Genomic DNA, 26,975 nt, shown 5'->3' on the forward strand with positions numbered 1-26,975 from the left:
GCCGTGCGTGCATCCAGTGCTTGCGCCGCGGCCGGCACTTGCGCACCGTGGGCCGGGGCTATGCGCGCGCTCCAAGCTCTGCGCTCCTGCCTCCCCGGAAGCCCTCTCGCCGGAGAAGGGCCGGGGGTTCCCCGGGCGCCCCCCAGCGGAAGGTGGTGGGGAAGGAAGAAGGATTTGCAACAATACCTCGGGGAAGAGGCGGCCGAGGCGGAGACGGCGGCAGCTAGAGGCGGAGGCAGAGGCGAAGGAGGGCCCCGGCCCCGGACAGGCCCCGCCCCTCGCCCCGCCCCGCGCCCAGGGCCGTGCAGCCTGCCCTTACCGTGCAGCCTGCTCTTACCGTGCAGCGCCGAGCTCTTCCCTGCCCGCTAACCCTACTTATCCCGGGAAAGCTCGCGCGGGGCGGGGGAGCAGACCCACAGACTAAAAGTGAAACTTGAGCAGCGCTGGCACGGCTGCTGGCTGGTGCCTTTCCCCCTCCTGCCTCCCCGCCGTCGCCACGCCCTCCGCTGAGAGCTGGAGGCCGACGTCAGGGGCAGGATTCCTGACTACGCTTGCAGGCATCTGTCCAGGTAACTAAGGTATGGGAAGGTGTGGGTCCGTACGGTGGGGGGAGGGGCCCCCGCTGGAGCTCCCGCTGGGCCGGAAGGTGGGCGCACGCAGGGCACGTTGCTTCCGGGGAGGAAGAGGAGGAGCCGCAGGCCTGCTGGGAGCTTGCAAAGGAGGTCGGGAAAGAGGGAGGTGTGGAGGAAGGCTCCTATCCTGCACGGAAGGCTGTGGAAGGCCACCTAGAAGGAGAAAGTCTGAGTGGAGGGGATGCTGAAGAAATGTGTCTGCTGTGGAAGAGCCAATTTATGGCTCTGATCCCTAGTAGGAGAGATCCTGCCATGGAATCCCCTTCTGAGATCTTGCTCCTGAGCCTCGCCCTGGATTCCCAGCAACGCTCAGCACCTGTTGGATGGCCGAACTGGCAAAGACCAGCTTCCCAACCCGCCCACTTCACGCGGGAGAAAACTGAACCTGGGAAAAGAAACCACTTGCCCAGAGTCATGCACAACACAGATCCAGTCGTGGGACCCAGATGCTAGCTTCCCAGCCCTGTTCCTGCAGCCAGTCAGGGTGCTGACTCCCTCTGTCCCACAGAGCTATGAAGCAGGGTACCTGTCCATGGGTCAACACACACCACCCTGTGAAGAGCTTACACCTATTCTTGGCCCCAAGAATCAGTTCCTGGAAGGGTCTGAGTTTTTGTTTTTGTTTTTTGTTTTTTTAACTTATTTTTAAGAGAGAGGGCACCCATGCGTGTAAGAGGGGAGGGGCAGAAAGAGAATCCCACAAACCATGAGATCATGACCTGAGCTGAAATCAAGAGTCAGATGTTTAACCTACTGAGCCACCCAGGCGCTCCCCCCCCCCCCCTTTTCTTGTTTGGAACATAACCTCAAGATCTTATTATCTTCATAATGTAATAAAATATGCAGCTTAGAACTGGATCACTTGGCCCTTTCTTTTCTTATCTCCTCCCAGTTCAAAACGCTTGCATCTCATAATAGCCAGCATTCTCTTATCTGCAGTTGGTGCCAACACATTCAAGCCTCAGACCAATTTTCTTTGTAGTTTTAGCCTTTTTCCAGAAAGTCAGTTTCGTTTGCCCACCATAGCCACTCTGCTTCCTGTCATAACACCACTTTCTCTGGGCATAAAAAGAATCTTTGCCTTTCTTGTGCTGTGTCACTTTGCAGGATTGGTGCTTGCCACCCTTCTTGCAGAAAGTCTGGTGGGTTTTAGGAAGGTTCACCATGGTTGCGAGAGCACTATCAGCAGGGAAAGAAAGAGCTGGAAGGTTCTGATTGACGGTGAGCCCTGACTAACAATGACAGTCAGTTGCTTCAGGGCAGCTTCCTCTGCCCAGTGCCCAAAGGAAACTCTGTAGTTTAAGATTTACTTCCCACCCTTGTCTAGAAGCCCAGAAAGCTTGCTATGTGCTTATACCTGTGAAATAAATAAATAAATAAATAAATAAATAAATAAATAAATAAATAAATCTATCTGTGAGTTGGGCGAACTGTTTTGAATACAGGCAAGCCTGTTTTTGGGAAGTGTGAGTCAGATTTTTTTCCCCCTCTGACATTTGTAAATGCGAGCAACCATGAAAACCACATTTACATAGTGAAGAGGTTGAAATGTTCAGCAGCTAGTGCCTGGAAGGCATTTCAAGGATGGGGACGTTGTTTCCTTGTATTTCTGGCCTCCGGGTACCTAAAATAATAATCCCCACCTCAGAGATGTGGAAAATTTGGGGTTTGGAGCCCATGGCCAAGAAAGAATTCTTGAGATGTCTTTGGTGCAAAAAGGTGGTTTTATTAAAGCACAGGGACCATAGGCAGAGAGGGCTGCACTGGGGTTATGACAGGTGACTAATTATGTACCTTCAAGTTGGGAGGCGGTTAGGGATAGTGTAAGTCTAAGGAATTTTGGAAGCAAGGTTTCCAGGATCCTGAGGGGACTATCTATTGTTAAGAAAAGGTCATTTATTACTGTCTGGTAAAAACTCAGTCACAAGACCCTTCAGATGTATATCAGTGGGCCAGATGCTTGGAAGATGATTGCCAACATATATCTTGGGATGGGTGGGGAGGGGGTAGAGATAAAAGAAGTTTCCACAGGAATTTTTATATGTTAAAATAGACTTACAGGATCCTGGAGGGTTGGGTTAAGATTGCCTTTTGTCCTTAGTGAAGAGTCATCATCCAGGCAGCTAAATTCCTAGAGGAAATGTCACTCTCTGTGTTTCAAGGACTTGTGAATGGGCTATAGGCAGTATGGAAATTTATTTTCTTGTGCCTTTGTTTCCCACATCATTTCCCCCTGAATAATTTTGACCCTTAAATCTTTACGGCTGCTGAGGGTGGAAGGTCTCATCTTCTGTAACATCTTCCTACTGAATGAGGGGCATAGAGATGTCCCTACCTATGGGTCAACATTGATCAGTTGGGGACTTAGATATATAGGACAGCTGAGTGCAAGGGAGATCTCATGTATGGATCTTCCTGAGTGCAAAGGATCATCTGTCAGCTTGAAGTTATGGCGGTGAAGGAATCTAGGCACCAAATAGAGAGACATGGGAGAAAACAACAAAACACGATTAGAATAACAAAACGAAAATGAAGCTCAAATAAGAGTCCTTTGGTAGTTGACAAAAATCCTCTTCCAGTCCAGGAGTTTGACCAATCATTAAAGGAAAGGGAGGGATTTTTTAGAGCAGCAATGTGAGTATTTATATCAGTTAGAAACCCAGAAACATTTTTATGGTGACCTGGAATGTATACACGGCATTCTGTACTTAATGATAGCACATGTTACACCTTGTGTAGCAGGTAAAATGTCTAATGCCATTTTATTTTTAAAATTGCTTTATGCATTTGTATTCCTTCAGTGTTTAATAGGGAAATGCTATTTCGAGTGTCATTTAGGGCTTTGACTGTGTATTTATAGAGCTTCCATGTGCCAAGCAACATCCTCCAGTCCCAGGAGGGAACAAAGATGGATGCTAGGTGGTCATACCGATAAGACCCAGAACCTGTCCATCATTGCTTTAAATTTGGAAGTTTGGGTGGGTTGGTAATGGTTTTAATAATGCATCCATGTATCCAGGCAAAACCCAAAGTACAGTGGCCTATCCAGCCTGGGCTAAGCCATGGACACAAGTTAGACCCACATAGCCATCCAGTCCCCTCAGGAGTCGTCATCTAATTCCGGGCCTCCTTGAACTTCAGTCAGGATATCAAGGGCCATTTGGTTTTGGAGGATTACCTTTCCAGAGCACTGTGGACACCAGACTAAATGTAAATAGTAATTAATTTCTTTAAGGCCCAAGCTATTTCCTGAATTATTTGTGCAATAAAAGACAGTCCGTTGTCACTTTGTGGGGATGAAGGCAGTCCAAATCTAGGGATAATTTCTTTTAGCAAGGATTTTGTCACCTCAGTAGCCTTTTTACTCAAGTAGCCTTGTGCAAACCCTATATTACCTTCCATTGATTATTTGGGGTGGGGGGGGATAATAAATATTTTCCTCTCATTATTAACAAGCCAGTCCTGTGCATATTCTGAATATCCTTGTTACTGGGCTATGTGAATTTCTTGGCCTGAATAGACTGGAGTTATAGACTTTGTCAGAGTTAGACTAGTGTAAGACTTCGTATTTGTTTATTTTGTGCTGCCTGCTTGGCTGCACAGCCTGCTGAATTGTTTCCTTTAGATCCTAAGGTCATATCTTTTTACTGTCCTTTGAAGTGAATTACAGCTACTTCCTTGGATAGGTGTACAGTCTCAAGAAGAGTAATCATTTAGGGCCCATATTTGATTGGGGAGTTATTATGGGCTTGATTGTAATCCCCTTTCCTTCCAAATTGTTCCGTGTGGTGTAGAATTAGGAACTCCTATTTAGAGTCAGTATACATCTTAATTTTGAGACCCTTTGCCAGTTGTAAAGCATGAGGGACTCTGCTTCTTAGGCAGATGTATTTGCTGGGAGGGCTTTGGCCTCAGCAGTCTGAGTCAGACTGACTGTAGCCTACTGAGCTTTTGTGATCCCCCTTCCCATGAAACTACTGCTATCAGTAAGCCAACTGTCATCAGCATTTTCAATAAGGGGAGTCTTAAATCTGACTGGCTAGACTAAATGAGATCAATAATCTCTGAGCAGTCATGTTGTAACACAGATGTACGATAGTCAGGCCCAGACATAGGGGGGGGTAACTGGATTTAAAATTGGACAGGTGTTAAGTATTTAAGGTATATTTAAGAGCATAACCTGGTATTTAATAAGTCAGCCTCCCATCACCCACGGGGCCTTTGGTCTCTAAGACACTCTGGACCTGATGTGGAGTCATTTCTGTCAGAGACTACCCCATAGCAAGTTTTGAGGTTTCTTTACCAGGAGGGCTGTTGTGTGCTTGTATAAAGCCTTTATTTCGAATTGTACATCAATAGAGGTGGTTCCTGGGACAAATAGGACTAAGGAATAAAACCATCAAGAAACCCTCTTTGTTTGAGGTCTAGCCTTACTAATATCCTAATTATGAGGAATCACTGGCAAGTGGGAGAAGACTTGTCTCAGAGATAAGGGCATTCCTAAGTGCATTATCCAATCTAACCGTAAGGAAAGTGGGGTCATGCATTATGTCCACAAGTCCATAGTTAACCCTGGACTGGGGTACACTCTGGCTTTTAAAGAGCAATTTTGTCATTCTAGCCACAAAGAATTGATCAAGGTGATAGTTGAGTTATGAAGTTGTTGGGGAATCCATCCCATTTTCCAACTGTTCAAATAATCATATGTCCATGGGGTCCTGTTGTCCCCATAGAATAATGAGCAACTATCATCCAGTACGTCAGGAGGACTTTGAGGCCTTGGACCCTTAAGGTTCTCATAATTAAGTTTTTTTTTTTTTCCTCTTGTGATTTTGTCTTATGTCAGTTTAACTATTATAACAACCAAAGAATTGAGAATGGAAGAAGAAGAAAGCTTTCCTCTCCTACATATTCATTCTGTTATTGAAAACTGACATCAGTACTCCAGAGCCAATATAACCAGAAGTCAGAGACTGGGAAACAGAGGAAAAATAGCTTTATTGTTTTGCCAGGCAAAGGTGGCTGCAGCAGGTTAGGGCCTTCAGAACGGTAAGCCCACCCAGAGGAAGGGGCTGGAGGGTGTTGTAGGGAAATGTGGGACCTATCTGGGTTAGACAGGAATTATCTTTGCTGCCAGCCTTGTTCATCATATTTTCAGTGCAGTACCAGTTCTGTAAAGGCAAAAAAAAAAAAAAAAAAAAAAAGCTAAGAAGGAAAGACTGAAAGTTTCCCAAAGGAGAAAAAAAAAAAGGTTAGTTTAATGTCAACACTCATTGATGTTTTGATGTAGCCATTTTTATTTTTGTTCAACTTTATGTTTTTTAAGTGGTTTCAGTTTGAGTCATCAGGACAACTGTAGTAAGACCACTTCATATTTTACAGTGAAAAACCACTCAATATTTTCTAGAATGGCTAAAATAAAGAAAAAGGGTAACACCAAATTTCCATTTAAATGTTGAGGAATTACAATTCTCATATATTGCTGATGGAAGTGTAAAAAATACATTCACTTCAGAAAACTGTGCGTGGCAGTTACTTATGAAAATAAACATTTTCCTACTGAAGAGGGGCATTTTCTCACCCCAAAATGTATCTTTGTCCTAAGAATTATTATAGGTTGTTATTTTAAAGAAACAACAAAGGAAAACCTTTAAACCCAGTACAAGTTTCCTTTGTAAGAGACATTTGCATGTCTGATACATGTGCATATATCAGGGAAAGTTCCATTTGTAAGGGTGTCTCCCTCCATGAAGCCAAAGGAGAGAGAATGTGTAATTCTCCAGAAACTCTGATCAGTGAAGAAGGAATGGATTTAAATGTGGATAAAAATCATAGCCTTGGTTAATGTTTTGTTTTTTTGTTTTTTTGTTTTTTTTTGCTTGGTCACCTCCCCAAATGCTTCACCATAGATCACACTTGGAGTTTCAAACAGTCATATCTGGTGCCTTCCCCCTCAGATTCCATCAGTTGGTGTGAGTGGGAACAACAGTGTTGTTTTAAGTGCTCCAGGTGATTCTAAGTGAGGCCAGGGTTAAGCACGAAGGCTTCCCATTAATTTAAGAGAGTGGAGTGCAGGGTTTGGCTCAAGGAGAGGTAACTAGATCTCCCCTACAGGAGTCTGTGTGGGTCAGGCCCATGCAGCACATTGTTCCTATGCTGTAGCAGAATGGGTAGGAGGAGAAGCCCCTGAAATAAGAGAAGGAAGAGTCAGTCACTGATTCGTCTGCAAGTAGGAGCTCGTAGTTTCCAAATATCAGGATGCAAAAGACTAGGAAGTTTCGCCTTTTTTGCATTACAATGTCCTGCCTGCAGGTGAGCAGTTTACTTTTGAAGAGGCTCTTCCAGTGGGTATAAAGGCATTTTCCCCTGATGCAGCAGTGATTTCTCCACAAATATCTTCTGAGAAAGAAATCTAGAGAACGAGGTGAAAGAAGAAATGGCCAGTCCTCAGGTAAGCCTGGTATCCCAGGTCAGAGTCTGTATTGTCTTTTTCTCTTGAAATTCCATGCATTTAGAAATTGGAAATGTTGATTCCTCTACTTCTGATGTTTCTGCCTCATTTTTTCACCTAATTTTAAAACCTTTTCAGAAATGATATTCAAGGTTATATCTTTAGAACACTGTTGCAGACTTTGAGTCTGGAGTTCTCTCTTGTCCAGCAAGAGAACAGATGCAGAATTGAATATGAGAGGCTAATGTCCAGGAGGGGACAAGAACCCTGAACACGGGTTTTGTCTCCGTATTTATTGAGCTCTCAAGAATTTACATATGTGGTGAATGTGCAGAAGAAAACAATAAGATAGTGACCTTTAACTTGTGGGTGTAAGAAGCAAAAGGTTTGGGGAGCAAGTGGCATTAGAAGTTGAGATTAAAGCACAATGATATATATTGGCACCAGACAACAGATGGACAATACAGCCTTTGTGGGCTGTGCAGCCAAGTAGCTGTTATCTCCAAAGTTTAAGATTTCTGGAGCATGCTGCCTCAAGGCTAACAAGGCACCCTTTTCACTAGCTAACCTTGGGTGCTTTCGCTCATTGGCAGCTTTCTGCCTCTATGCTTTGTCTTCCTTAATGACTGGCCTTGGGCGCTTTCACCCTGTGGTGGCTTTATGCCCTAAGCCTTATTAACCCATTGGTGCAACCCAACAGACTTCTTCTTTTTTTTTTTTTTTTTTTAATGTTTATTTATTTTTGAGACAGAGAGAGACAGAGCATGAACAGGGGAAGGGGCAGAGAGAGAGGGAGACACAATCTGAAGCAGGCTCGAGGCTCTGAGCTGTCCGGGGCTTGAACTCACGAACTGTGAGATCATGACCTGAGCTGGAGTCGGACGCTTAACCGACTGAGCCACCCAGGCGCCCCACCAACAGACTTCTTAAACTTACTTCCCACCGAACACTCCCCTATTTCCCAGAGACTATTCCTTATTCTCCAACCTGGCTTCCAATAGGGAACCAACAATTGTCGCTTTGATGTAAAGTCCTGTATGTATTGAAAATATTCCCCTTGTGACAGATTCACAGGAGAAGGTGTTGAGTCCAAGATTCCTATTGCTGGTCGGCTCTGTTCTTGGGATTTCAATCAATTTCTTACATAGGTTCCATCTGGATGCGTTATCAGCTCTGTGTAGACCAGGATTAATACAATGCACAAATGCACAGGATGGATATGAGGCCCAAATAACTCGGAAAGTTCTTGAAAAAAATGGGAGGCTTCCTCCTTAGAATGTGAAGAAGATACTGTTTAAAATATACTGGATATTACAGAACGTGGAAAGTATATGTGATTGAACTTGGTATAAATGCACTGTATTTTCATAATTGGATTTTAATTCTGATTCACTCTTTTGTGGCCACAAGAACACACCGCTAATAATAGGTCCTTTGGCATGCCTTAGGCACTGATATCATTTTTCTCATTAAAGCTGATGCTACCTTCTATTATTTGGCTTGGTGTCTTTGCCGGATTTCTCCCTTACAAAGTTCGTATTTGTCCTCTCATCATTCATAAGGATCTTAGGTGGGTTTATGGAATGATGTTCAGAAACCATCACAATTAAACTGGAAACTTTTTTCTGAGCTTCCCTTGCTTGCAGTTTTTGATGAGGAAAACAAAGACAAAAGAAGTGTAGATAAAATTAAATTTCCTTGAACTTGCAGTGCATTTGTAAATACCTGGGATAGATAGAGTATGACATTGTTCAAGGAATGCCCAACAGCCTTAATTTAATGCTTTGTTAGATGCAAAAAATGACTTTAGCTTGACCAGAGCCAGACTTGCAGGACTCTATTGGTCTTCTTTAACATATGAAAATCTCTTTAGAAACTTTCTTATCTCTACTCCCCAACTTAAAAGTATGAAATCAATGGCTACTCCAAATGACAGTGTACGTTGCTCTGCCCATGGGTCATTACCCATGCTTTATTAAAAACAACTTTTTACACCAAAGTCACCTCAAAGATACTTTCTTGACCCTGAATTCCAGTCCCACATCACATCAGTTTTCACTGGACAATGAAGGGCTCACCTTTCTGTTGTAAGGATATTGACTTGTGGGAGTGGAGATTCTAAATCAGACTTCCACCCTCTATGTTTTTTTTTTTTTTTAATGTTTATTTATTTTTGAGAGAGAGTGAGGGGGAAGGGGCAGATAGAGAGGAAGAGGAAGACACAGAATCTGAAGCAGTCTCTGGGCCTCTGAGCTGTCAGCACAGAATCCAGTGTGGGACTTGAACTCACAAACCCTGAAATCATGACCTGAGCTGAAGTCAGATGCTCAACCAACTGAGCTACCCAGGTGTCCCCCATCCTTTATGTTTGTAATTCATTCCACATCAGGACACAGAAATACCATTCTATTTACTTCTTTGTATTTTCATAAAATGAAAACAAGAATCATATGACTGACATGTTTAAATATCTTAAAATCCTGAAATATAACAGTCATAGATAGAAACTACACCAGGTGGAGTCACCACAGAAAGGAAACTTGATTTTTCACCAGTAAGGAGATCACGGGCAATAACTTCCAAAGCAGAGACACACAGAGGGAAGGGGAACGGTTTCCTTTTATTTAGGGTTAGGGTGGATATTTAGAAAGAGAGGCCTTGTCATATAGATGCGGGCATAAGATCACACATGTTCCTTAAGACAACAGTTCTTTACATACTTTGTATCTTACATAAATGAGGTTTGTGTTCCTACTTGGGTGGGGATTTTAGTATTATAATGAGTAATGGTAATGAGTCACGAGGAGACTGGGTTACTCCTTGGTCCATCTGCAGAGGTGTGAGTCAGGGGTTCAGCTCAAACTAGGCCAATCCAAGCTCTTCCTCAGGGCAGTCATTGCCTTTTGTTGGATACTTTCCGTTTCCATCACAGGAGACTGTGCCCATGGGGTGTTTTGCCTGAAATGAAAGATAAGTTGGAAAGAAGAGTTTAAGTAAAATGAGGACTAAGGTCAGCGGGCACAAGCAGGTAAGCAGTAAAGTTCAGGTCTTGGGTCTAGCTGGTGACATTAACTCCCTCTTTCATCTTAGGTACGATTATGAACCCCACCTTGGGCCACTTGGTAACTGTGGTATTTATTGCAGGAACTGCTGACCTTCAAGGATGTGGCCATAGAATTCTCTCAGGAAGAGTGGGGTTTCCTGAACCACAGTCAGCGGGAGCTCTATAGAGATGTGATGTTAGAGAACTATGGACACCTCCTCCTCTTGGGTGAGGATAACTCCTTCCAGACTTCCCAAACCACACTCGGGGTTTTGTTCCTTCCTTTGAAGACTGTCTCTTGGAAGCTTCCTCTTCACATGACTGGAATTCAGATCCCTGCAGTAAGGGAAAGAAGTAGGGGTTTGAAGATAGAGAAATAGCTTCCTGATATTTCCTTTTCAGCTTCAGCTTTCTCTTTCTTAAGGTACCATCATCATTTATGTTGATTAGTGGCCATTCTAAACATTGAATGGCATAACAAGGTATTGCCCACATCTTTTTTTTTTTTTTTTTAATTTTTTTTTTTCAACGTTTATTTATTTTTGGGACAGAGAGAGACAGAGCATGAACGGGGCAGGGGCAGAGAGAGAGGGAGACACAGAATCGGAAACAGGCTCCAGGCTCTGAGCCATCAGCCCAGAGCCTGACGCGGGGCTCGAACTCACAGACCGCGAGATCGTGACCTGGCTGAAGTCGGACGCTTAACCGACTGCGCCACCCAGGCGCCCCAACCCCACATCTTAAACTCCAGTTTTCGCTCCTTATTATTGTGTCTAGTACATGGAAGTGGGAGGTCAAGATGTGAACATTGGAAATCCCTTCTGTGTGTTCTCAAAGGGGCTGTTGGGCAACAGCATTTGGGAAATCATTTTCTAGAATTCTACAATGTCCTCTTTCATCTACTGAGCATAGTAGTGGACTGAAAGGTAGAATCTCCAGTAATACTCCTATTCCTTTTTTTTCCAATTTACAGGTCTTGTGTCAAAACCAGACCTGGTCAACTTCTTGGAGCAAAAGAAGGAGGCTTGGGATGTGAATGGAAAGGGGACAGCAGCCACACATCCAGGTAAGTGGACCTGAATGAGGCAAATGACAGAGGAGAGGTCCAAATGTGAGGGAGGAAGATAGACCTTAAAATGTAGTTCAAGTGACTCTCCTTGAATGGAAGTTAGTCGAGAAGCCTAGTTTCTCTCCCTCTTACAGAGGGACATCTGCTACCCAACATTATCATGCCTTTATACTCCCTAAGGATTCTTCTTTAGCTCCAGTGATGGTCCATCATGTCCACTGTGTGAGGGCCTCCATAATCTGAGATCTTCTCCTTTGCTCTGAGGGCTCCAGAGAAATCTCGGTATTTCTGAGGAACTGTATGCTAAGCCATTTCTAAAGTCTGTTTTGCCTCCTGTTACAAGTGTGTTAAGAGTAGTGGCGGCCATATTTGGTTGTGGTGTAGAAATCCCTGGAACACTGGAGACCGTGATCACACATTTTCTGGTTTATGGTTTCCAATATTATGGAGGCTTTAGTCTTAATCCTAAAAAATTGAGAGTCAGTAATTTTATCAGGTAACAAAGCACCTCCCTAATAGGAGAAAGTCTAATCCGTTAGTTCACTTCAAAAATTCATTTTTCGGGGCGCCTGGGTGGCGCAGTCGGTTAAGCGTCCGACTTCAGCCAGGTCACGATCTCGCGGTCCGTGAGTTCAAGCCCCGCGTCGGGCTCTGGGCTGATGGCTCAGAGCCTGGAGCCTGTTTCCGATTCTGTGTCTCCCTCTCTCTCTGCCCCTCCCCCATTCATGCTCTGTCTCTCTCTGTCCCAAAAATAAATAAATGTTGAAAAAAAATTTTTTTTAAATAAAAAAAAAAAATTCATTTTTCTTTGTATTAACTGAAGCTGAAATCTCCGTTGTATGTGATCATTCCTCAGTGATGAAATAATTTTTTAACTTGTTTTTAATGTTTATTTATTTTTAAAAGAGAGAGAGAGAAGGAGATAGAGCATGAGCATAGGAGGGACAGAGAGAGAGGGAGACAGAATCTGAAGCAGGCTCCAGGCTCTGAGCTGTCAGCACAGAGCCTGATGCCGGGCTCAAACTCACGAGCTGTGATCATGACCTGAAGTCGGACGCTTAACTGACTGAGCTATCCAGGTGCCCGTGATAAAATAATTTAATGTATCTATTTGTATCCTAGAATTCTTGCTTAAATTAATGTCACAGGGGACCTAGAACATTTAGAATGTAGAATTTGCAGCGTGTAAAAAAGTTTCAATTGTAACATTCATTAATAATTGTATCATTTTATAATTTTGACTTATATAAGTTCTTGTTACCTTTTTATATGTGTTTTCACTTTCTGGTTAGTTATATATGAGATTCATCTCTGATTTTTAGCTCAAACGTTATGATATGGGCATGTGCTTTATAAGAAGTGAGGTGTAAAGTCACCTGGGTGGCTCAGTCGGTTAAGTGTCTGACTTCAGCTCAGGTCATGATCTCACAGTTCATGGGTTTGAGTCCCATGCCGGGCTCTTTGCAACAGCTCAGAGTCTGGACACTGCTTCAGATTCTGTGTCTCCCTCTCTTTTTGCCCTTCCCCTGCTCACACTCTGTCTCTCTCTTAAAAATAAAGATTTAAAAAATTTTTTTAATAATAAAAAATTTTCGGGGCGCCTGGGTGGCGCAGTCGGTTAAGCGTCCGACTTCAGCCAGGTCACGATCTCGCACTCCGTGAGTTCGAGCCCCGCGTCGGGCTCTGGGCTGATGGCTCAGAGCCTGGAGCCTGTTTCCGATTCTGTGTCTCTCTCTCTCTCTGCCCCTCCCCCGTTCATGCTCTGTCTCTCTCTGTCCCAAAAATAAATAAACGTTGAAAAAAAAAATTTTTTTTTTAAATAATAAAAAATTTTCAAAAAAGAAGTGAGGTGGATAATTCATAAAATTTTCATATTAAAAAAGTAGTTTTCTTTAAATAAAATTAGGAAGAATTAATCATTAGGGTTTTTCTCAACTTAATCCCAAGTATCTGTTTTTCTGAACTTAATTCCAAATATTTATTTTTTCTAAAGTGATTTCCCTTATATTTTACAACTTGGATGGTGTTTATTTAGAAATGAAGGGTTTTGTTCATCTGCTTGGTACTAAAGAATGGATTATAGCTTCGCATTCATAGTAAGAGAAAGAATATATTAATAACATAAAACATTTTAAATGTATTTTCAGTGTTTACTCATGAAATTTTTCATGAGAGCTCTTTATGGTTGGTTTTTTAAGTTTATTTATTTATTATAAGAGAGACACAGAGAGAGAGGGAGAGAGAGAATTCCAGGCAGGCTCTGTGCTCCCAGAGTGGAGCCCAACGTGGAACTCAAAGCCATAAACCGCGAGATCGTGACCTGAGCCGAAACCAAGAGTCTGACGCTTAACCAACTGAGCCACCCAGGCGCCCCATGTTTATGACTGATTTTAATGAAAATTGTTTACTATTTATTGTCAAGTAGACATTACCATAAGTCATAAGTCAAAATGATTACTTTTCATGAGTACACAGTCACAGTTTAAAATTATAGTTACATAGCAAGTTTCCTTTTAAAAATTCATCCGTTTTTGTGTAGTACTTTTGGTTTAAATTTTGTTATTCTGTCTTTGCAGTCCCATAGTAATATGCTTCCTTTTGTCGGGACCTTCCACAACATTAGGTAGCTGCTTTTGTCATGGTGTTTTAAAATTCTCCTTTTCTCTGTAATTTTCGAGGTTAGTTTTATAATGTTTCACTGTGTTCATGTTTTGTTTTGTTTTTTTAATTTTTTTTTTCAACGTTTATTTATTTTTGGGACAGAGAGAGACAGAGCATGAACGGGGGAGGGGCAGAGAGAGAGGGAGACACAGAATCGGAAACAGGCTCCAGGCTCTGAGCCATCAGCCCAGAGCCTGACGCGGGGCTCGAACTCACGGACCGCGAGATCGTGACCTGGCTGAAGTCGGACGCTTAACCGATTGCGCCACCCAGGCGCCCCATGTTTTGTTTTTTTTTTAAATCATGCTTCACTGTGTTCATATCTTGACATTTATCCTGCCGTGAATTTACTGAGCTTGTTGAAATTGTCTCTTTTTTCCACATATGTAAGAAGTACAAACCTTTAGTTTTTTATGTAGGCTCTCTGCCCCCTTTCATTCTCCTCTCCTTATGGGATCCCCTTAATTTACATTTGGACCTCTTTTTTGTGTGTCACTTGAGTCATGTAGGCTCCATCCTTTTACATATTTTTCTAGTCTCGTCCCACTAGATAATTTAAAACAAGGTGTCTTTAACTTGTCTGATTCTTTTCTGCTTGATCAAGTCCATCCCCCACCCAACACCCCACCAACAACCCTCAGTTTGTTCTCTGTATTTAAGAGTCTCTTATGGTTTTCTCCCTTTCTGTTTTTATCTTGCATTTGCTTCCCTCCCCCTGTGATTATCTGTTTTGTTTCTTAAAGTCTAAATATGAGTGAAGTCATATATTTTTCTTTCTCTGGCTGACTTATTTCACTTAGCATAATACACTTCAGTTTCATCCATATTGTTCCAAATGGCAAGATTTCATTCTTTTTGATCGCTGAGTAATATTCCATTGTTATATATATACCACACCTTCTTTATCCATTCATTAGTCGATGGACATTTGGACTCCTTCCATATTTAAGCTATTGTCAATAGTGCTGCTATAAACATTGGGGTGCATGTGCCCCTTTCAATCAGCATTCCTGTATCCTTTGTATAAGTGCAATGGCTAGGTTATAGGATAGTTCTATTTTTATTTTTTTGAGGAAACTCCATACTGTTTTCCAGTGGGGCTGCACCAGTTTGCATTCCCACCAGCATTGCAAAAGAGTTTCTCTTTCTATGCATCCTTGCCAGCATCTGTCATTGTCTGAGTTGTTAATTTTAGCAATTCCGACTGGTGTGAGGTGGTATCTCATTGTGGTTTTGATTTGTATTTTCCTGATGATGAATGATGTTGAACATTTTTTCATGTGTCTATTAGCCATCTGGATGTCTTCTTTGGAAAAGTATCTATTTGTGTCTTTTGCCCATTTCTTCACTGGATTATTTGGCTTTTTTTGGGTGTTGAGGTTAATAAGTTCTTACTAGATTTTGGATACTAACCCTTTATCTGATATGTAATTTGCAAATATCTTCTCCCATTCTGTCTGTTTTGCTGTTTGTTTTTTAGTTTTGCTGTTTGTTTCCTTCCCTGTGCAGAAGATTTTTATCTGGATGAAGTCCCATTTTTGGTTTTGTTTCTCTTGCCTCTGGAGACATGACAAGTAAGAATTTCATGCGGCTGAGGTCAGAGAGGTTGTTGCCTGTTTTCTCCTCTAGGATTTTGGTGGCTCCCTGTCTTACAGTTAGGTCTTTCATCTATTTTATTTTTGCGTATGGTGTAAGAGAATCGTCCAGGTTAATTCTTCTGCATGTTGCTGTCCAGTTTTCCCAACACAATTTGCTGAAGAGACTGTCTTTATTCCATTGGATATTCTTTCCTGCTTTGTCAAAGATTAGTTGGCTGTACATTTGTGGGAACCCAATTCTGGGTTCTCTATTCTGTTCAAGTGATGCATGTGTCTGTCTTTGTGCCAGTACCATACTGTCTTGATGATTAAAGCTTTGTTAACACAGCTTGATGTCTGGAATTGTGATGCCTCCAGCTTTGGTTTTCTTTTTCAACATTACTTTGGCTATTCTGGGTCTTTTGTGGTTCCACACAAATTTTAGAATTGTTTGTTCTAGCTCTATGAAGAATGCTGGTGTTACTTTGATAGGGATTACACTGAATATGTAGATTGCTTTGGGTAGTATCAACATTTTAACAATATTTGTTCTTCCAATCCATGAGCATGGAACGTTTTTCCATTTCTTTGTGTCTTCAATTCCTTTCATAAGCTTTCTATAATTTTCAGTGTATAGATTTTTCACCTCTTTGGTTAGGTTTATCCCTAGATATTTTATGGTTTTTGTTGCAATTGTAAATGAGATTGATTCCTTGATTTATTTTTCTGCTGCTTCATTATTGGTATATAGAAATGCAACTGATTTCTGTACATTGATTTTATATCTTGCAACTTGCTGAATTCATGGATTCACTTCTAACAGGTTTTTTTTGTGGAGTCTTTTGGGTTTGTCATGTTGTCAGTGAAGAGTGAGAGTTTGACTTCCTCCTTGCCAATTTGGATGCCTTTTATTTCGTTTTGTTGTCTGATTGATGAGGGTAGGACTTTCAACACTATGTTGAATAACAGTGGTGACAGTGGACATCCTTGTCATGTTCCTGACCTTAGGAGGAAAGCTCTCAGTTTTCCCCATTGAGGATGATATTAGCTGTGGATTTTTCATATATGGCCTTTATGATGTTGAGGTATGTTCCTTCTATCCCTACTTTCTTGAGGTTTTTCATCAAGAAAGGATGCTGTACTTTGTCAAATGCTTTTTATGCATCTATTGAGAGGATCATATGGTTCTTATCTTTTCTTTTATTAATGTGATGTACTATAGTGATTGATTAGGGATATTGAACCAGCCCTGCATCCTAGGAATAAACCTCACTTGATTTTGGTGAATAATTCTTCTAATGTATTGTTGGATCTGGTTGGCTAGTATCTTGTTGAGAAATTTTGTATCCATGTTCATCAGGGAAATTGGTTTGTAGTTCTCCATTTTAGTGGGGTTTTTGTCTGATTTGGGAATCAAGGTAATGCTGGCCTTGTAGAATTAGTTTGGAAGTTTCCCTTCCATTACGAGTTTTTGGAACAGCTTCAAAAGAATAGGTGTTAAATCTTTGAATTTTTGGTAGAGTTCCCCTAGGGAGCCATCTGGCCTTGGAGTCTTGTTTGTTGGGTGATTTTTGATTACCAATTCAGTTTCTTTACTGGTCTGCTCAAATTTTCTATTTCTTCCTGTTTTAGTTTTGGTAGTTTACATGTTTCTAAGACTTTGTGTATTTCTTCCAGATTACCCAATTTGTTGGCATGTAATTGCTCATAATATTCTCTCATTGTGTTTCTGCAGCGTTGGTTGGGATTTCTCCTCTTTGATTTGTGATTTTATTTATTTGGGTCCTTTGCTCTTTCTTTGTGATCAATCTGGGTAGGTATTTATCAATTTTGTTAATTCTTTCAGAGAACCAGCTCATGGTTTGTTTGCTATTGATCTGTTCTACTGCTTCTTGTTTGTTGTTTTTTTCCCCTGATATCATTGATTTCTGCTCTAATCTTTTTTCTGGTTTGGGGCTTTATTTGCTATTCTTTTCCCTGCTCCTTTGGGTGTAAGGTTATGTTCTGTATTATGTTCCCTATATACTTCCTATTACTGCCTTTACTGCATCCCAGAGGTTTTTGGATGGACTATTTTCATTTTCATTGGCTTCCGTGTACTTTTTAATTTCCTCTCTAATTTCTTGGTTAACACATTAATTCTTTAGTAGGATAATCTTTAATCTCCAAGTATCCATGGTCTTTCCAAATTTTTTCTTGTGGTTGATTTTGAATTTTATAGCATTGTGATCTGAAAATATCATGCATAGTTTTCTGATATCATTTAGTTATCTAGTTGTTTTCCATTCTTCCTCCATGAGCACCTTTATGATGGTTTTTTTTCCTTTTTTTTTTTAAGATTTTATATTTAAGTGATCTCTACACCCATGTGAGGCAAGAACTCACAACCCCAAGATCAAGAGTCACACGCTCCACCAACTGAGCCAGCCAGGTGCCCCATTTATGATCATTTTTTGAAATCTTTGTTGGGCAATTATTAGTTCTTTATTAATTTAGGGCCAGTTTTGTAGGTTTATTTTGTTCTGATTTAAATGCATTTTTCCATTTCTTGGTATATTTTGTGATCTTTTCATGAGATTTGGGAATTAAAAAAAAAAACCCTCTGGGCACAGGCTTATGGACTTGCTTTGTAGAAAAGAACACAAATAATGGTATTTCTGGTGCCTCTCACACATGATCTGGGCATTTGTAATGTCTGAGTTTTTGTCATTTCCCAGTTTAAGAAGTTGTAGTTACAATTATTCCTCTCTTTGTCTCCAGCTCTGTAGTTTCTGTTGTTTGAACAAATGCTGACCTTTCATCTGAGTGGCCACCACACTGTGTCCAGAGGATGCTCTCATTCCCTCTATTTTCCATGTAATCCATGACAGAAACAAGTCCCTTACACAGCTGCAAAGAAGTTGTGAACGTACAGGTCACTCATTTGTTTCCATCAGGAGAGTCAAGGGAAATGGATCGCAGTGCTGTGGAGGGCAGGGAGCTGTGGCTGTGGAGAAGGGTGAGAGAAAGGAGACCACACAGGGGAATTCAGGAGAATGCTTCTCCAAAGCCAGTGGCGTGGCAAATGAGAGGGGCTATACTTCATACGTTCTTAAAACTATTATGGCTTAAAGCCTAGAGTTTTAACAGTCAGGTGGAGACAAATAGCCACTGCATTGCACCTGGAGAGAAGGCAGGTACACTACCCGGGGGCAGACAGCTTGGAAACAATGATCTGAAGAACACTAGGAGCACACAGGGGTGAGATTACTCACTATTCTAGGAGCATTACCCTCAGAGGCAACATTCACTGAGATGCCTGCTTGAGAGCAAAGGCGATGGGTGACACCATTTTCCTCCCCACTCCTCAGAATAAACGTAGAGTCACTTGAGTGAAGCAGCTTCGTGGGGACACTGGTTGTCTAAGTTGGTTACACCAACCTCCCCCCACCCCCACCCCATGCTGTGGTGGGAGTACCATCCTGATTCAAGCTTGCCTCAGGCTCAAAAAGGTCAGCTCCTCTCCAGGAGACATACACAAGCTGCTGCCCACACCACATTTCCTGACCAGATAGTTCTGCAGGGCCTCAGTTCTGGTGGAGTCGGTATCAGGTCTGATTTCACAAAGAGACCAGACCACACCTAGTGAACAGTCGCCACGTTCAGGCAAGGGACCAAATACTGTTCACAGCAGGCAAGGAGAGCATCTGCGGATCTGGCCTGGAGGATATAACAGAAGATAGAACTGCCTTTTTTAACTTCCAGAGGAAGGCAGAGATTTAGACAAAGTGCCAAGATGGAAGAATGTTTCCCAAATGAAAGAACAAGATGTGGCTTCAGCCAGAGATCTAAGCAAAACACTTACCAGTAACAAACCAAATGGAGAATATAAGACATTAATCATAAGGACATTCACTGGGTTGAGAAAAGAATCACACGAACCTTACTTTATTTTTGAGAGAGAGAGAGAGACAGAATCCAAAGCAGGCTCAGACTGTGAGCTGTCAGCACAGAGCCTCAGGCAGGGCTCAAACCCACAGACTGATGGGGTCAGATCATGACCTGAGCCGAAGTTGGGCACTTAATCGACTGAGCCACCCAGATGCCCTTTGAGAACTTTACCACAGAGGAAAAAGAGTTAAAGAAGAATCAAACAAAGATAAAGAATGTGAATAAATGAGGTTGGAAATTGGCTTGTTGCAATGAGCAGCAGGCTGGATGAAACAGAGGAATGAATTAGTGACCTAGAAGACAAGATAATGGAAATTAATCAAGTTGAACAAAAGAAAGAGAAAAGAATGGTCCAGTGTCAGAATAGATTTAGGGCATTCAGTGCCTCCATCAAAAGTAATGACATTCTTGGGGAGCCTAAGGGTCTCAGCCAGTTGAGCATTGGACTTCAGCTCAGGTTGTGGTCTCACAGTTCATGAGTTCGAGCCCCACGTCAGGCTCTGTGCTGACAGCTCAGGGGCTGGAGCCTGCTTCAGATTCTGTGTGTGTGTGTGTCTCTCCCCCTCCCCTGCTCATGATATGCCTCTCTCTGTCTCTCAAAAGTAAATAAATGTTACCAAAAAAAAAGTAATGATATTCTTAATATAGGAGCTCCAGAATAAGGAGAGAAAAAGCGTAGAAAAATTTCTTCAAGAAATAGCAGAAAACTTCCCTAATCTGGAAACAGACATCCACATTCAGGAGGCACAGAGTACTTGCATAAAATAACCAAAAGTGGACCCACACCAAGACATTGGATTCAAAATTTCAAATACGGTGATAAAGAAAAAAATCTTAAATTTGTCTTAAAGACAAAAGCAGTCCTTCACTTGCAGGGGAAAACCCATAATGCTAGCTGGAGATTTCTCAATAGGAACTTGGAAAGTCAGAAGGGAGTGGCATGATGTATTTAATGTGCTGAATTGGAAATGTCTGTAACCAAGAATACTCTATCCACCAAGGCTATCATTCAGAATAGAAGGAGAGATAGAGTTTCCCAGATAAGCGAAAAGTAAAGGAATTTGGGACCACTGAACCAGTCCTGCAAGAAATGTTAAAAAGGAATCTTTGAGGTCACAGAAGACACCAAATATGAAAAGACAAGAAAGGATCAGAGAAAATGTCCAGAAACAATGATAGAACAAGTAATAAGGCAACAATAAATACATATCTATCAATAATTACTTTGAATGAAAAGGTACTTATACACTCCCATCAGAACACTTACGGTGTCTGAATAGATTAACAAACAAACAAACAAAAGACAAACAAAAAATGACCCAGACCCATCCATATGCTGCCTACAAGAGACTCAATCGAGTACTGAAGACACCTGCAGATTAAAAGTGAAGGGGTGGAGAAACATTTATCATGCAAATGGATGTCAAAAGAAAGTCAGAGTAGCAATACTTATGAATGACAAACCAAACATTTTTGTTCTAGTATTGCATTTATCCTTCCTAGGACCAGTGTAATCCTGGCCTCATAGAATGACTTTGAACAGGTTCCCTCTATTCCATAATTTGTAAGATTTGGAAGAAGATTGTCATTAATTTTGTTGTTGTTGTTTTTTAATGTTTGTTAGAATTGACCAATGAAGGTATGTGGTCTTGGACTTTCCTGTGCTGGGAGGTTGTTTTCTTTGTTTTTTTTTTTTTTTTTTTAATTTCAAATTCAATTTTAATCGTTATTCATCTCAGAAGATTTCATATTCCTTGGGATTAAGATTCATATTTTAATCTTGCTAAGTTGTGTGCATTTTTAGGAATTATCTGTGTTTTCCCCCTAAGTTATCTGATTTTTTAATATATATTTATTGTAATCTGTTATCATACTATATACTAATTGGATTCTTTGTTGTGTTATTTTCTCTTCAACTTCTCATTTGGTTTTTGAGTCTTCTCTCCTTTTTTCCTTGGTTAATGTAGTTAGAAATTGCCAATTATGTTTATTTTTTGGAAATACTGGGTATCACTTTCAATGTTATATTGTTTATTCTGTTCTCTATTTTATTTCTTTTTTTAAATTTTTTTTAAAGTTTATTTATTTTTGAGACAGAGAGAGACAGAGCATGAATGGGGGAGGGTCAGAGAGAGAGGGAGACACAGAATCCGAAACAGGCTCCAGGCTCTGAGTGGTCAGCACAGAGCCCGACGCGGGCTCCAACTCACGGACCGTGAGATCATGACCTGAGCTGAAGTCGGAGGCTTAACCGACTGAGCCACCTAGGCGCCCCTATTTTATTTATTTCTGATTTTTCCTTGTTATTTTCTTCCTCTACTAAATTTCACCTATATTTGTTCTTTTTTTTTTCTAGTTCCTTGTGGTGTAAGGTTAAGAAAATAAAGTTGAGGGACACCTGGGTGACTCAGTTGGTTAAGTGTCCTACTGTTGATTTTTGGCTCAGGTCATCATCTCAGAGTTCATGAGTTCAAGCCACATGTCAGGTTCCACTCTGGCAGTGCATAGCCTGCTTTGGGTTCTGTCTCTCAAGAATAAATAAGCATTTATTTATTTATTGAAATAAATAATTTATTTATTGAAGTTGAAACAAACAATTTAAACATTTATAGCATACAAAATTTGAAATTGGAGTGTTCAGTAGATAAAATTATTAGAAATAAACAATGCAAGTGATGACCAAAAGAATAACACAACTAAAATATAAAAATAAGGATTCTTTAGGATTTCTGTAGATTATCATCTGTGAACAGAAATAATTTTATTTTTTCTCATCTAATTTAGAGTTCTTTAATTTTTCTTTTCTTTCCTAATTGTTCTGACTAAAACATATAGTACTATTTTGAATGGAAGTGGTGAAGTCACTTCATTACCTTGTTTCTGATCATACAGGAAAAGCTTCCAGTCTTATACTACTGAATAATATGTGAGATACCAGCTTTTCCTACATACATGGCCTTTAGTGGGTTGCAGCTGTTGCATTGTATTCCTGCTTTACTGACTGTTTTTAATCATGAAATGGTGTTCAATGCTCACTTCCTGTTCTGTAACTAATATGATCATAGCATTTTTGATCTTCATTCTGTTAATTTGAAGTTTTAAACTGATAGTTTTCCATATGTTGAAACACCCTTGAATTCCAGGAAGAATTCACAGTTGACTATGCTATAAAATGGTAAAATGAACTTTTGATCCAGTTTGCTTTATTTTTTGGTGGGCTTTGCATGACTATTCCCCACAGGTAGTAGTTTGTAGTCTTCTTCACTTGTAGCATCTTCCTTTAGCGTTGATAACCTCTTAATGCTCGTGTTACAGAGAGTTTTTCCATAATCTCCCTTGTCTTTACTCCTTGGAAATGTTTGAGGAGAATGAACTACTTTCTCATTAAATGTTTGTATGAATTATTTAGAGAATTCATCTGGTACAGGACTTGTCTTTATTTAGAGTTTTTGTTTTGTTTTTTGTTTTAATAACTTTTTCAATTTACTTATTAGTTGTAGATCAGTTGAGATTTTTAAAATCTCGTATAATTATCCATTGTCACCTCTTAAAATTATTTTTATTTCCATGCTATTAGTTATACTGTGTCTGCCTTCACTTCTTCGCTTCTGATTGTAGTTGGTCTTCTCTCTTTCATTCCTTCTTGATTTAGTTAAAAGTCTGTCAATTTTGTTGATTTGTTCTGAAAAACAAATATTCCTACTGTTGATATTCTCCTATGTTTGTTATATTCTAGTTTGTTCATTTGTGTTTTGTATTTAAATGTCTTCCTTCTGATAATTTTGGCCTCATATGAGGCATAGGAAAGTGATTTGTGCTACACCATGACAATACTACAGAATTATCTATCAGGCCATGTGCTCAGTACATTGTGTGCAAATTTATGTGTCCACAGAGGAATGAAGTCCTTATGATTACTTCTCAGCCATCTTGCTGACCTTCTCTGACTGATATTAAGGTTGTATAATAGAAGTCATCAGCTCATTCATCTGCAAGTAGGAAGTGGAAAGGTTTTACTTTTCTGTTATTTGATATCTTTCAGCTGTATCTTCACATGGCACCCTGAGCTTCCTGCCAAAGTCTTGCATAGAAGCTTCTTTTCAAAACAAGTCAATGGGGAGATGCAAACACAGCACCCTTGAGAATTTACACTTAATGATAGACTGGGACAATGATGGTGAAAGTGAAGGGCATCAAGGATATCACGAAGGACATATCCAAACTGAGACAAGTGCCCATAATAAGAATCTCAGTGCCCAAAATGGTGAAGAATATAAAGCATTTTGGAAAAACCTTTTTAAGTCCAGCACTTCAGCAGCGCCATGTGTTTCTGTAAGCAAAAGCTCAAATCAAGTATTGAAACATACATATTTATGGAATGAAAATTTGGAAGATGTGGAAACCTACCTAGTGAATGCTGAAAATAATTATTTGAACTATTTTGAAAATAGAATTATATTGACCTTTCAGTCCAATATTTCTGAAAGTCAGAGATTTCAAGATGAAGAAAAAAGTGCTAAGTGGCATAAATTTGGGAGGTCCTCTACCGAGCAGTTGACCCCACAAACTTACCAGAGCACTTATAATGAAGACACAATTGTTCAATGCAGTCAATATGAGAAAAAATTTAACCACACCTCAAATGTTAACAAACATCTGAGGAGTCATTTTCCAGAGAAGCATTTTGAATATAATAAATGTGGGGAAGATTTTTATCAAAGCTCAAAACTTATTATACATAATCAGAATATGAGAGAGAATCCTCATAAATACAATGAATATGAGAAAGCTCTTAACCAGTTCTCCAATGTTGGTGATCATCAGAGGACTCATGTGGGGAAAAACACATACAGATGTCATAAACCTGGGAACATGTTTAGTCAGTCATCAAGACTAACTATACATAAGACAATTGAAACTGGAGAGAATAGGTACATTTGTAAGGAATGTGGCCAAACCTTTGACTCACACTCAAAACCAACTCAACATCAGCAAATACATACTGGGGAGAAACCTTACAAATGTGAAGAATGTGGTAAAGCCTTTAAGGACGGCTCATCACTAAATGGGCATAGGCGAATCCATACTGGAGAGAAACATTACAAATGTAAAGAATGTGGCAAGGCCTTTACCCATCGCTCAAGCCTTACTCAACATCACAGAATTCATACTGGAGAGAAACCATATAGATGTAAAGAATGTGGTAAGGCCTTTAACCAGTACTCAAAAGTTATTCAACATCACAGAATTCATACTGGAGAAAAACCTTACAAATGTAAAAAATGTGGCAAGGCCTTTAACCTGCATTCAAACCTTACTCAACATCACAGAATTCATACTGGAGAGAAACCTTACCAATGTAAAGAATGTGGCAAGGCCTTTAACCAGCACTCACACCTTACTCAACATCACAGAATTCATACTGGAGAGAAACCTTACAAATGTATAGAATGTGGCAAGGCTTTTAAGAGGCACTCAAATCTTATTCAACATCACAGAATCCATACTGGAGAGAAACCTTACAAATGTAAAGAATGTGGCAAAGTCTTTAATGGTTATTCACAACTTACTATACATCACAGAATCCATACTGGAGAGAAACCTTATGACTGTAAAAAATGTGGCAAGGCCTTTAAACACCAGTCAAACCTTACTCAACATCACAGAATCCATACTGGAGAGAAACCCTACGACTGTAAAGAATGTGGCAAGGCTTTTAACCAGCACTCAAACCTTATTCGACATCAAAGAATTCACATTATATAGAGACCTTTAAAATGAAAGAACCTGGCAAGGCCTTTACCCAGGACTCAAGCCTTACTCAACTATCGCAGAATTCAAAGTGGGGAAAATCTTTACCAATGTAAAAAAATGTGGGAAGGCCTTTAATCACTGTTCCACCTTTAGTCATTATCAGAATTCATACTGGAGCAAACCTTACAGATTTTAAAACTGTGAGAATTTGTAAGGATGTTCAACACTTACTCCACATCAGAGAATTGATATTAGAGATTAATGATACACATGTAAAGACTGTTATAAGATGCGTAAGCTGTGTAAACCCTGATTCCTGACCACAGAATGTGTCCTAGAGATGATTTTACAATATAAAATATTTGGCACGCCCTTTAATCCATGTTTAAGTCTCAATTGACACCAGAGAATTCATACTAGAGGGGAACTCTATAAATAGGAAAAATGTGGTAACATTTTTCAGACTGCTTCAGCCTTAGCATCACAGAGTTCATTTTGAGGAGAAGCATCACAAAATGCAAAGAATGTGGCAAACCTCTAGCTGAAACTCACAATGTACTTAACATCATAGTTATGAAACAAGAAAAAACTGTAAAATGTAAAGAGAGTAGCCTAGCCTTTAATTGCCATTCAATCGTTATTCATGAGTACCCCAAAATGAACGCTTGGTTCAATCCCTACAAATGTAGTGAATTAGCAGAGACCTTCATTTTAAATATAAACTTTAGAAAACATCAAAAAAAATAAAGTAACTTGGAAGATATAACTATTTAGAAATGTATTTAATTGAATATCAGATGTCACAAATTCACAGAAAGCAGCACATCAGTCACTCTATCAGACATTACATCAAAAGATTTATAAGGAATAATGCAAAGTTCAACACTTAGAAAATGTATATGCTATTTTGTTTCAAAAGATAGAAGAGATAGATTTTTGCATAGGTATAATTTCAATATGTTTTTGTTTTACATTGACCTTCTTTAAGATTTGTGACTAGCAAATATTAGTGTATTTCTAGTTTCATATCACTCTAGAAAATTCATTTATTCTTACGGAGGTGTAAAAGTATGTGGCTGATTGTTGCTGCATCAAAGATATGAGATGCCCTTCCTTAGGTGGGACTCACGCATATCTAATTTTCCATGGAAGATGAAGGACAATATGATGTGCAATATGTGTAGAAAATCTAAATGGAGATGCCATTTGTGGTTATAACATTGAAGGAATTTCGTGAAAGAGGTGTTCAAAGCATCATCCTTCTCCATTTATTAAAACTAACCATGGTTCTCAGTGTTAGAAATAAAATATTTTACTAATTGGTCTCTAAGGAAAAAGAGGTGGCAGTCTAGTAAAGTACTGATGAAATTTCATAATAACAATAGAAATAGAGAATATGAATCAATGTGGTTGGAATGAAATCTTCGCAGGTATCACAAAGAGGATAGCTAACTCTTCCCTAAAGTGGCATAGGATTGTACATTCACATTTTTTAAGAATAACTTCAGGTTTGGAAGAGGTTTAGTATGCAAAATTAAGCTGTTAACAACTGAAAGTAGACCATTATGTTTTCTTTAAGCCTCGTGGTAACCATAAAATGAAAACCTGTAGTAGATACACAAAAGATAAAAGGATGGATGTATACCACGATAGAAATCATCAAATCACAAATGTAAAGAGCAAATGAATAAGAAAGGGCAGATAATTCTAAAACAGCCAAAAAACAATGAAAATAATGTTTCCAGAATTTGATGTGTGTGGGAAAATACTGTTGAATAAAGGTTGTAATTTACTGTAACAAGTAGCCAATAGTTTATCAAAACCAACTTGTACAGGCTAATAAATCTTTTCTACAGTA

The 26,975-nt window shown here is 40.0% G+C and overlaps 1 protein-coding gene and 1 pseudogene across 1 annotated transcript; one reads left to right on the top strand and one right to left on the bottom strand.

Annotated features, from left to right (window-relative positions):
• On the top strand, positions 1-26,975 carry LOC121018810 (zinc finger protein 345-like). The gene is made up of 5 exons (XM_040457841.1): positions 1-569; positions 6,945-7,083; positions 10,228-10,354; positions 11,100-11,186; positions 23,397-26,975. The coding sequence occupies exons 2-5, from the start codon at positions 7,069-7,071 to the stop codon at positions 25,127-25,129; spliced, it is 1,962 nt and encodes a 653-aa protein (XP_040313775.1). The 5' UTR covers positions 1-569; positions 6,945-7,068; the 3' UTR covers positions 25,130-26,975.
• LOC121018817 (60S ribosomal protein L36a-like) lies at positions 1,434-1,798 on the bottom strand (annotated as a pseudogene).

The sequence above is a fragment of the Herpailurus yagouaroundi genome, unplaced genomic scaffold (assembly GCF_014898765.1).
Source record: "Herpailurus yagouaroundi ecotype Mexico unplaced genomic scaffold, PumYag 220, whole genome shotgun sequence".
NCBI lineage: Eukaryota > Metazoa > Chordata > Mammalia > Carnivora > Felidae > Herpailurus > Herpailurus yagouaroundi.

Bases quoted from the DNA above. Each gene is read 5' to 3' on its own strand.
- LOC121018810 (XM_040457841.1), top strand. The intron at 10,355-11,099 runs GTGAGGATAACT...TCCAATTTACAG, and splicing joins TGGACACCTCCTCCTCTTGG to GTCTTGTGTCAAAACCAGAC. The intron at 11,187-23,396 runs ATCCAGGTAAGT...CTGTTATTTGAT, and splicing joins AAAGGGGACAGCAGCCACAC to ATCTTTCAGCTGTATCTTCA.